General features: G+C 47.8%; 1 protein-coding gene across 1 annotated transcript in view; it reads left to right on the top strand.

Annotated features, from left to right (window-relative positions):
• Positions 1-12,033, top strand: part of LOC144155048 (PH domain leucine-rich repeat-containing protein phosphatase 2-like) — a 56,711-nt gene that overhangs the window by 31,925 nt on the left and 12,753 nt on the right. The window contains exons 2-9 of the mRNA XM_077686264.1: positions 348-621; positions 2,917-3,070; positions 3,967-4,027; positions 5,392-5,487; positions 6,829-6,993; positions 8,754-8,948; positions 9,278-9,437; positions 10,706-10,836. Coding sequence (XP_077542390.1) covers positions 348-621; positions 2,917-3,070; positions 3,967-4,027; positions 5,392-5,487; positions 6,829-6,993; positions 8,754-8,948; positions 9,278-9,437; positions 10,706-10,836 — 1,236 coding nt within the window. The remainder of the gene's footprint in view (positions 1-347; positions 622-2,916; positions 3,071-3,966; positions 4,028-5,391; positions 5,488-6,828; positions 6,994-8,753; positions 8,949-9,277; positions 9,438-10,705; positions 10,837-12,033) is intronic.

The raw sequence follows: 12,033 nt of genomic DNA, 5'->3' as shown, positions 1-12,033 counted from the left end.
CAACACGAATGGTTCCAAGATTCACGTGACCTCAGCGGCGAGTAAAAGGCAGCCCGTGCGTGCTTGACGTTTAATGGCGATTAAAATGAGAAGTCATGACAATTAACGACATGTGCTTACAGATAACAATTATTGGAACGTGATTACACGTAATATCAATTCATGAATATGCGTCCCGACTCACAACCCACGACCTTCCAAGTAATCAATTGATGACGTCATGCGTCAGTCATTTTTGGCAAATAAATCTATTTGTTGTTTCGCCTGTTGTGAACTCCGTCCCAGTTGCTGGTTTGATTGACTCCGAGGTCGCTCTAACGAGGCGGTCACATCATCTGCGGGCGCAGGCTCCGCGAACTGCACGTGGACTTCAACGAGCTTCAGGGTCTTCCCTGCGAGCTGTCGGCGCTGGGCCAGCTCCGCGTGCTCAGCGCCAGCGGCAACCGCTTCGCAGCGCTGCCGGAGGCCTTGGGCCGGCTGCCGGCGCTCGAGAGCCTGCGCCTGGCCGCCAACGCCATCGCGCACATCGCGCCGGCCGCCCTGCAGGCGCTCCACGCGCTCAGGCGCCTGGACCTGCGCGCCAACTGTGTCCAGGGCGTCGTCGACCTCTCCGGCCTGCAGGTATACCGTACGCACGCGCGTATGCTTCACGCCGGTCCCGGCCGAGCGCCCGATGAGCGCTGCACATCCTGTGATACAAGGAGGGAAAAGGGGGAAAGTTTGGAGGGTCATCTGTTTGAAACTCACCCGCTGCCAAAGGCTGCCTCATTTCCTGGTGTGTAGAGAAAAAATGATATAATGACTAGAATGAATGTGATAGCTCGGAAATGGGGACGGTGGGCAAGACTTCAGGAATTTGGGAGGTCACTTGTCAAACGGTCAGATGTTAGCACGAAAAATAACCTACTAGAGGACACATTTTATTTCGGCGAATCAGGAAGCTTATTTTGTATCATACTACTCCAGAATGTTGAATCCTCATCCCTATTAAGGAAGTAAGCTTCATTTTTTTTATAATCAAAGGAACTGGGCTATTTGCAAAGGTATAGTGAAACAAAAAATCACAAAATCCAGTACAAAGGAATGTTACAGCTCTCGTCTTGTGCCTTCTCTTATGTCGCTTTTTTTTGCTTTACTATGATCGCCTTCATCATAATCGGTCTAACGTGACTAATTAGTGCCTAACGCGACCTGATTTGAAGTATGTCATGAGTAAGGAAATCACTGAAGGTAGGAGAATGTGACTGAATTGTGGCGGGCTGGTAGTCAACCTCAAGAATTATTGCCAACCAATTCACATTACTGACTACAACCAAGTGGATGGGTGTAAACATCGAGCAGGGAACTATTCCAAGTGCGATTTTGATCGTATGTCGTTCACTGGGACCTAGTTTCGCCCTGCTGTCGACTGACTGAATGGCAGGGTCAGGGAAATGTTTCTTTCCCGTCGAATTGCGCTTCATGTATCAGGCCGATCGAAACGGAAACGCGAGTTCCTGAATGACGTAGTGTCGTCGATTAAAGAAACTACCAGGACACCGAAGCCCTTCTTATGATATCGTGGATGCGAAGGCAGTAGTGTGCATTTGAGTGCTCCAGGGCGCTTGGCTTTGAGAGGAGCAGAAACGGCCGCAGCTCCGGCAGGGAGCGCGGCGCTCGCTGGGGACTGCTGCGCCACCGGGTAAGGCGACACGGAAGCTTGTGTTTTATATCTAGCCACACCTACGCAACCACGAGGGGCACACTCCTTTAAATTGTTTTATTTCTGATTCACGCGCTACGGAGCGCATCGCAGCCAATGCGGGCGATGGTGCCGCGTTTCAGGGACGGCGGCTTTTCAGGTCAAAGAGCTACTTCAAGCTTTCGCATTAAAAATCTTTTCTTCTAACTGCACGCCGCTTAAAGTGAGATTTTTTTATCAGCTTTATTCTCAGGCAAGAAATTAATCCGTTAAACGCATTACATTATTCGCAACAAGAAAGGGGTGGACGCTATTGGGCCCAGCAATTTTTGTTGGTCGACAGACAGGGCTCCAAAGTTTTGTCACTAGGGTTAATAATGCCTGTACTCGCAAAGTAAACAAATCCGTCAAACACATCACATCGTTTGTAATAAAAAGGGACTGGGGCTATTTTTCCTGCACGTGTATCTGTGTGCGTGTGTGTGTAAGGGGGGGGTGCACTTGTGTGTGCACGCGTCCACACGCCGAAACCTTGTCGTGTTACCAATAGCTAATCAACTGCTGAAGATTCGAAGCCCATTGCACACTTCATACCGCTTCGCAAACTGAAACACCTTATTATGAGATATATTTTCCTCAATGATTCGCTGTGCGAACAACGCCCAGAAGCCCGTTCCCTCAAAGTCATAATCGATACATGCGCATGCTTAAAATTAGCCGCAAATGGGCTAGTTTCCACCGATAGACGCCAACCTGATTTCGTACAGAGCGATCTCGCTGACGGCCAAGAGGTCATGCATCTCATTTTACTTAACGTGTATGGCTGCGCTATCACTGTGTTAAGAAGAATGCATATGGACATCAGATGAGTAACTTCCGGCCGGAGAGGATGCATGAAAACATACCTTGCCGTCACCCCTACCCCCCCCCCCCCTTTTTTTTTTTTTTCTTAAATGTCTAAGGCCGTAGGTTTCCGTAATAAATTGACAGAAAGATACTTAAAAAAACGGAAAACTTTGTAGAGAAAATTCTGTTCACGTGCTTCGCACTTCTTGTTTTCTTTTTGACACGTATAGACGCCTGGCTGATTATAACGAGCCGCTTAGCCCACGCACAAGATCGGACATGAGACACGTTTGCAATGCTTGGGAGCTCCTGAATGAACCGTAGAAGTTGTACCGTAAATAACATGGTTCTTCATGGTGCTACTTCGCTGCTTCAATATTTTCATTTAGAACCTGCAATCCTTGGACGTGAGCTGGAACAAAATCGACGAACTGCGGCTACCGACGACCAATCGACTTCGCCAACTGGACTGCTCCCGAAACTGCCTCCGCGAGCTGAGCCTTCCCGGAGGACGTCTTGAAACGCTCTGCTCTAGTCATAACCGTAAGTGTACAGTCATGGACAAATGAAATACGAACACAAAATTATGAACCAGAACACGCAAAATCGAAAAATACTGCTTGCGGAGGTCAAATAATGGCGTACTGTTGGTATGTTTGGAAAGCCCCATTTCCTAACTTTGTTCAGACACGCGTCAATTTCACTTGCATGGAAAAAAATCGCGCTATTTGTCCGTTGTGGTTCATATATTCATGGCCGCATTTCATTTGTCCATGACTGTATGTCTCGAATGTAGCAGCTGGCAGGAAGGATGAGCTTATCAAATGTAGTACCGTAAGCTGGGTTCGTTTTACTCGGGGCCCGAAGGACCGGTATACGATACGAATACATGAGAGCGTCCCCGGCCAGGGGTATACCATGCAGTCTGACAAATAAAAAAACAATGACACATTTGAGAAACATTATAATCACGATAAAAAACATGGGGAACAGAAGTACTAATGAAAAGATCCAGATATTACATCGAAGTGAAAGGAAGACAAATGAAGTGTGAATCACCTACTAACTATTCAACAGTGAATGATTGTGTATCATTGGCGGAAGTAGAGGTCCCGTCCAAAGCCAGTGTTTAGCTACCGAAAGTGCGGGTGGTGTTCCATTCAGGACCTAACGTTACCAATGCTTCAGGGGGCCTTTTGCTTCTTACTAAACTTAAAAATTTCGGCGGAGAATTATAGGTTGACCTGGCTGGCACACACCACCGAGGATTAGTTCGCGTATTTTTCCGTGAGGATCAGGCTTGTTCTATGGATATCCCCAATATTTTACGGGCCAGTGACACCAGCATCAAAGCCCTGCCGTGCCATATGCGGGATGCGAGTTCTTCATATTTTGATCTGCTTGAATAAAAGTGATAAAAATATCTGTTATCTTCGCAGGTCTGCAGAATGTTGATATCACACTACCATGCAACGTACTCAGCTACATCGATCTGTCCACGTAAGTTCAACCCATCATGCATTAAAATGAACGAAGTTTGATAGAAACTGCCCATCCATGAACCTTAAAGGGGCATTGAATGAGTTCTCAACATTGCCTAATTGCCTTGTCAGGTTAAGTTCTAGAATGCGTAGGCCATGTGAATTTTTCCGGCCGATTTACAAACATTTTTTTTCCAAAGAGCAACGTGAGTTCTAAAGAGCCGTTTTCCTCTCACAATTCTCCCACCGATTTACTGACGCCGGATATGGCGACACACTGGCTCATCCGCACAGCTAAATATAGCAAATCGCTAGCATTGTAATCTGCACAACTTATGCGTGAACGAGCAAAAAGCTGATATTAACCATGGAATGGGTGACATTAACAGTTTTTTAAAGATGATGAAAACGCATTGCAAACCACTAGGTCGTCATTACGCTAGTTGTAGGATGGCCGTGAACTGCACATGGTGTTTTCTCTAGCGCCTCACATTACAGATACTTTAGACTTCCGCTAACTAATCAAATACTAGCTTGTGGAGGTAAAACTGCACAATGCAGCCACAGATAAGACTTAGACGAACTCACCTCAGTGCCCCTTTAAATTCCTCTCCCCTGTTCCTTCGCTTCAAGGAAACGGAAGCACTTAAAGCGGCACTTCGGGCAGAAAAGAGCTTTTTGCTTTAACTGAAACATCGCGCAAAAAGAGCGCGTCACTAACCTAGACGATCTATCAACCGTAGATATGAACAAATAAAGAGATAATGAACTGGGTAGCACATTCCAACATTATATTGCCCTGGGAAAGCAACTGTGCCTGAAAATAGGAAACGATGTTCGGTTTGTAACAGCTGGGGGTAACATTTATTTAGCGAAAGTAAAATAGCCGTTTCATGTCAGCCTGTAAAAATAATTCATGGTGCCGTAATTTTTTAAAAGAATCATTGACTGTAGAAAAAAAAAATTACCTTAATTATATAAAGATGGGGAGAGACTGTGGTCAAACCGGTAATCAATAAAACGAACCAGTTTCCTTCAAACTGCTTCAGTTTTGTTGACGCCAAAATATTAAAATGGCTCTATACAACAACTGCATATTAGATCGTATACGCCGAAGCAGTTTTTCAGAACAAGTGAATTTAAGTGAGCGAGCGGGTATTGGTGAATGGTTTTTTGGCCTACGAGACGCGATCATATGCCTTGTTAGGAAGAGGAGGTACAGAATACTCGGCCATAAACGCTAAAAGACGAGTCGAGCACCGCTTGTTGAGCGAAGCGGAGGATTGCAAGTACAGGCGCAGAGTATGTATACGCTTTGCAGGCATTCGGTTATTCGTTTCCACGGCTGTTCTCCACGTAGCAATGTTCTCGTTTCTGCCGCAGGAACGAGCTCACGCAAGTTCCCTACTGGGTTCCCCAGGCACGCAGCTCCCAGCACTTGGACCTGGGTCACAATCACATCTCCTCGATTCCTTCAAGGTAAAGCGCAAATGGAGTTTTGCTGAACGACGGTACCCCTAGCTGACAAGGTCCCCCTCAATATACTCGTTACCGACTATTATTACTCCTTCCCCTGGTGTGGCTGGTTATGACATCCCCCTCAGTTTTAGCCAACACACACACACACACCCACGCACACACCCACTAACACACGCACGCACGCACGCACGCACGCACGCACGCACGCACGCGCACACAAACATTTAGTTGGAGTTCAGCGCAATTATGCATTTCCCGCAGTTACTAGACCTTTGACACAAAAGTGGCGCTTCCACTCTAACCAAAAAGTAACCAAAGCATGTGAAAAGTTCAACCAGTTCTTGAGGACATCCATCAACTATGGTCTTTCTAGTTTATTTTATTTCTGTCTCTGGTTTATGGTGAGGTACATCATTTTAATCTATTGTTTTTAAGGTCAACTTATACTGACCCGCCGCGGTGGCTCAGTGGCTAAGGCGTTGCGCTGCTGAGCACGAGGTCGCGGGTTCGATTCCCGGCCGCGGTGGCCGCTTTTCTGATGGAGGCGAAAAGCAAAAACGCCCGTGTGTACGAGATTTCGGCGCACGATAAAGATCCCCAGGTGGTCAAAATTAATCCGGAGCCCTCCACTACGGCGCGCCTCATCGCCTGCGTTGCGTCGGCGCGTTAAACCCCCACAATCAATCAATCAACTTATACTGCCTTTATTAGCAACCAGAGGGCACGGAGGAAAGCCGACTCCTAAATTACCGTTAGGTAGTGAGTGTATCGAGCTATTCGTCATCGCCCGATTTTGCCAAGTGTATGTTATCGCAACAATTTCAAACAAAAAAGATTACTAGTTAATTATAATTTCTCCAACGAACGTTACTTGAACTCGTTTTAGAGCCTTTATCCTTGAATGAACTGCTGTTTTATATGGTATTGTATTCACGCACATGGTAAGAGCCATTTGTTTATTCCATAATTGGGAAAACTTTCACAAAACGTAAATCCAGGACATTTGCTCTTCTGCAGGATTAATTTTTTCTGAAATAATTCCCGCTTGCCCTTGCCATAAAAGCATACGTCTTGCTCTTGTAGCTCTTTCATAACATGCGCTCTTTCGAAATCTGACTGAGCCCCCTTCGATACATTACCTGACTAGGCCGAAGTTGTTCTGCCATGGAACCATGCACCTCTAAGCGAATCACGTGCTCGTGTCCAGGGTCGTGCCCCTAAATGACTGTTTCGGCGAGACATTCAATCGTTATCTCCCTATCTTCGTATATTGTATCATACCATGGCTAAGTAAGTTGCTCCCTTGACCTCAGGGGCCGTATACCCCCTTCCTTCTCGCAGCCTGTTCAGCCCAACATTGTCTCAGCTGGACACGGTGCGCCTGAACCACAACAGCCTCGCCGGCTTCCCGGAGGGCATCACAGCCCAGTGCCACATCCGCCACCTCGACCTCCAGCACAACTGCCTGACCAGCCTGCCCCCGAATCTCCTCCGCCACGCTTACAGGTGCGCGCAACACCTGAGGCTATGAAAGGGAGAACTGATTAACATGGCGAATAGTTGGATGATAGCTGCGCGGAACATTTTGGTCTGATATAAAAAACAAAACAGCGGCCGCTGAGCGTTCCACAGCTTGGTAGCGGACGGAATGTTTATGGTGTCCAGAAAGAAGTAAGTTGCCAAAGTTCGAAGGGCGTCGTCAACTAAATCTGTTTCGCGAATGCTCCGCTTTACTAAGGAATCCCGCTATAAACCGATCTCAATTGCAGCGTTTGCTGACAGCCACTCTGCTAGCGTCATGCATCAAACCGGCTTCGCTGGCTTTGGGTTATCATCAAAGCAGCAACACTAACGTTCTGGAAGACCGCGCTTCGCGCGGTACTGTTCGATATACGCAATGGTGGGAGGATAAGAGTTCGAAGTAGATGTGCCGCGCTTCTATACTATATACTATAACACGGTCTCTTTAAGGGGATTTCTTAACTGTTCATGGTCAGCAACGCACTAAGGTTTCATGGTTCAGCTTCACCGTAATGCGCTCGAGGGACCAGTCCGTGCCGCGAACAAAAAAAAAATTCGGCGAAGACAGCAATGTGCATACCATTTCACTTAAAATTGTGATTTGCGCTGTGGCATCGCACACTGCCGAACGTCATGCTTGCGCTGCGTGGTACCGCATCTCAGACCGAACTTTTGAGTCAAACCGCATTATCGGCACCGTAACTCGCCGAAATTTTATTTTTTGTTTCATTTATTGGTCAACTGAGTGCGTTGTGGTGAAGTTGAACCACGGGATTGCCTTGGAGCGTATAATTCGATAATGTTCGATATCAACAAGTTTTACTATATCTACTCACTCTGTTGCAACAGTGCAGCGCGTCCATCATTGCTTCAATACAGTCCCCTTGCTTTTCAATGTACTTGTTTCAATGTTTTATACGCCTACGAAAAGTTACTTTCAATTTCTTTTGTTGACACGCATGAAACGCATCAGTAAAAAGCGAGTGAACTGTGAACCCCATATGAACAGCGAGCCTTTGCGTGAATATGCATAAAACTGTGCGAACAGGGAGCATCGGCTGAACTGCTCTTTCCTCTACCTTTTTACCTCCCTCCCCCCAGGGCATCTGGCCTCCTTACCTCAATAAAGCAATTCTCTCTCTCTCTCTCTCTCTCTCTCTCTCTCTCTCTCTCTCTCTCTCTCTCTCTCTCTCTCTCTCTCTCTCTCTCTCTCTCTCTCTCTCTCTCTCTCTCTCTCTCTCTCTCTCTCTCTCTCTCTCTCTCTCTCTCTCTCTCTCTCAAATCGGTGACTGGGGACAAGAGCTGCTACTAACTTACGTATCAATACTAAATAGTCGATTTTGGAGTGAAAACGCTGCGAGCCTTGGAATTTTATCAATGCAGCGCAGGTCAACTTATTCAAGAAGCGGTGCACACACGATGCTGAATAAATGTTTACTGTGACAGGGGTGGTGCTTTGCTCTATTACACGAAAAGGACTAAGGGTTGACGAAGGGAGAAATGCGACCACTACGAGGAGGTCCCCTGCAGCACAGCCGACGCAGCACTCATCGCAATGAAATAAAAACGTCCACTCTTCTCGACCATTTCAATTCAACTCCGATAGACCTTACGTTCCCTATTTAACTTCATTTGGATCCCTTGGGCCTTATATAAACGTCTGCGAATTCTGTACGAATTTCTGCGTATTCAACGAGTGGCCCCCAGGTATAGCCTCTCAACAGCTGCTTCTTATGCGTGCGCAGGTTGCAGTGGCTGAATGCGTCCTACAACCAGCTGTCGAACCTAGCCCGTCCGGACCAGGCCAGCCTTCCCTTGCGCTGGTTGCTGCTGACGCGGACGGGCCTGACGGATGAGATGGCCTGGCCCCTCGTGCTCGCCTGCCCTGGTCTTCGGGTGCTACAGTTGGCATACAATCAACTGCAGACCGTCCCGTCCCGGTAAGGAGCACCCGCCTCCCTCTCTGTCACGCGACACCGATGAGTTTACCACGCGGACACGTGCTGACAAGCGTGCTGTACGTGTGATTGCAAGACGCGCAACTGACCGCCAGCGGATGGCACCGCCTTATATAAGTCCGCCACTTGCTGCGAATTCCAGAGAAAAACGTCACAAGGTGTTGTGGCGAACAGGCATTGAATTGAAGCTTGCCACTAATGCTAATCGCATTAAAACTTTCTCACCCATATGCTACAGCCTTCCCTTCTGTTATATTTCTGGACTGCCTGTTTTTGCGTGGCGCCGTATACATTAGGGGCTTGCCGCGCAGTATATCGGAGCTGACGAACCTGCGCGACCTGGTGCTGACGGGCAACGTGGTGCAGAGGCTCCCTGACTCGCTGGCTTCCCTGCCGGGCCTCGAGGCCCTCCTGCTCAACTGCAACCGGCTCGACGCGCTGCCCAACTTTGAGCACAGCCACTCGCTCAAGGCAAGGGGCAGCCGCCTTTCTTATAACCCCCGCCGTAAAAAAATTCCGGCTACATCCGTGCGTCCTACTGAACCTGCCTTTGTTGCGCGCGCAGAGGTAACGGCAAACTCTACAACGGAACACAAAATCTAGACGGAGGTCAAGCTAGCGACCGCGAAAAACGCGTATGAAGATAAAAATTCCCATGGAAAGCACGTTCAAACACGAGAAAAACAGTTGATGTACTGAACGTTTAATGGCTTACTGCAACCACAGGGGACCGACACACTGTGCAACCGCATATAGAGTGCGCTTAATTAATCGAGACGCTCTTTCTGGCTTTGCTGGACAATAGAACAAGGCGTTTGCAAGGACCTTAGAATTCAAGCACGCACCAGTAGCGGTAGAAAGGGAGTCCACGACTGAACCTTCTGCGGTAAGGATTTAAAACAATCTGTGCGTTTATGTACAAAATTCTGCGAAGAATGGGCGTGGGCTTGTTACATTGTTCATTTAGAGCTTCGCTGCCGAAAGTGATCAGATAGGAAAGGAAAATAACTCGAACAAAAGAGTGATACGAGCATTCTAGGGTGAAAAAAAGTACGTGGACACCTACCTAAGCACTCCTTATAATCCCACTCCTTATAATCTAGTGATTGATAAAACATTAGTACCCAATTGCCGAGCGTGTCCTCTCACTATTATCATCATCATTTGCCCTTTGCGTCTTCTCTTCGGTCGGTTGCTATGACTCGGCACGTATACCCGTGTTCACATCGCCAAACAAAGGGGACATTTAGCAGGGGCGCACTTCGATAGTTCCCTAACTGCTAGTCTTGCAATTGGCATGCTCACGTTTCTCCTGTACAGGCCTCAATGCACGTTTTTAACATAGGTTTCTAGGTTTAAAGCCACAATGCATTCGCTAGGTCCACATTTAGTCAGCTAGAGTCGTCGAGCTGTGGTGGTGCCGGGGTTGCGCGCATCTCACTTTCTGGGGGCCCCAGGTCTGAATCCCACCCAGACCCAAATTTACCCAACTTAATTTTAACTTCGTAGGACCTTCACTGAGAAATTCGGCATCAATCCGAGCATTATTTGACCTGTCTTTTATTCTTCCAACCATTGGCCATTCTGTGTCCCATCTGCATGCCAGGGATGCCGGATTTTTGATCTACCGAGTTAGCTCATGCTTTGGCATTAAAAAACACCAACTTTCCCAAACGTTCCAGTGTGGTTCGAGCAGGCGAAGGCTTTGAATGTTTTATGGAAGAGTTTGGGACTTGCAGGTGTTGGACGTGTCGTGCAATCTTCTGAGCAAGGTGACGTTATCCGCGCTCGTCTCGCCGAGCCTGCAGCAGCTCGACATCTCGTGCAATCAGGCGCTGTTCGTCGACACACAGGAGTTTCACGTCCTGTGGTAAGTGCACGCTGTGTACAGTCTTCATCTTCCTAGAAGAGCTCTGCAGTCAGGCGCTATCTTCGCGCACGCTGCATCGCAACTTTTGCGAATAGAATCCGCCACGAGAAGAAATCACGGCCTTTAACATTACTGTGCCACTGTCGTACGTTCTCTGATGGTAGTGTCGCGCCGAAGGTGCTCGTCACCATTAGTTAGTGTACATGGAGCGAGCGGGACAAAGACAGTTCGTATGGTGATGATTGATTTATTAGTGCCCAGACGAGGAAAGAAAGAACTAAACAACAAACAGCACTTTCCGGATTTATGCGTTCACTATGATAACGACGATAGAAGTCGCAACGTACCCATGTGACAGGACAGCGGATAATTAAAGTTTCCACTATGCTAAAAAAACGGTGCAAAATACTGGAAGTGATTGATTATTACGGCCGCGTGATTAGCACCTTTCCCACTCATAAATGTTCAGTCGTATATCAGCGCGCGCTGCCTTCTAATTCGGCTTGCATACGTTCGAAGTAACGCTTCGAAGCCAGTCCCTGGAGGCCATTTCTTCGATGAAAGCGAAAAGCACAAATGCCGGTGTACTATCGCGGTCAAACTTAGTGGGAACACGGGAGCGCGTGGCCCGAGCTACTACTAGAGCCCTAGAGCTTCCTAACGGCGCCGCGCAGAAACAGCATGCATGCGCGTTGTGAGGGTCCGGAGGGTACAGAGCTCATCGCGCGCATCGCGTCACCGGGCGGCAGCGCGTCGTCTGCTACAAGCGAGCTGCCGGCGCTAAACGAGCAGCAGACGTTGCCAGTGGCCGTGAACCGCAGCAATAAACAACTGCAGACGTCTAGGATTTTTTTTTTTTGCAGATAAGAATTGTCCCCGCGAGCTCCGCAATAGGCAGAACCATAACTTTACGAACTTTGTTTGAAGGTTAATACATTTTGCATGCTTTTCAAGGCGAAAACGTATCAGCGACGGGCTTATCGCTGACGCGAGCGCGCAAATTATTTCGCATGGTAATGCCAGTAACAAAGGTGCTGTAAAGTAAATGGCCGAGGAAACACTTCATTTCAAGCTTTTCTAATGAAATACGGTGGTCTGGGCCATTAAAAATAATAAGGAACCAGTTGAGACGCCCTTAGTAGTGCGTCATGTCGCCGTTGACTTCGACGACAGCAGACATTCTTGACGGAAGCGATT

The sequence above is a fragment of the Haemaphysalis longicornis genome, unplaced genomic scaffold (assembly GCF_048455015.1).
Source record: "Haemaphysalis longicornis isolate Haplotype H1 unplaced genomic scaffold, Haemaphysalis longicornis Haplotype H1 scaffold_1, whole genome shotgun sequence".
Taxonomy (NCBI): domain Eukaryota; kingdom Metazoa; phylum Arthropoda; class Arachnida; order Ixodida; family Ixodidae; genus Haemaphysalis; species Haemaphysalis longicornis.
Note: the sequence above shows the minus strand (reverse complement) of the source record. Positions and strands in the feature narration are given on the sequence as shown.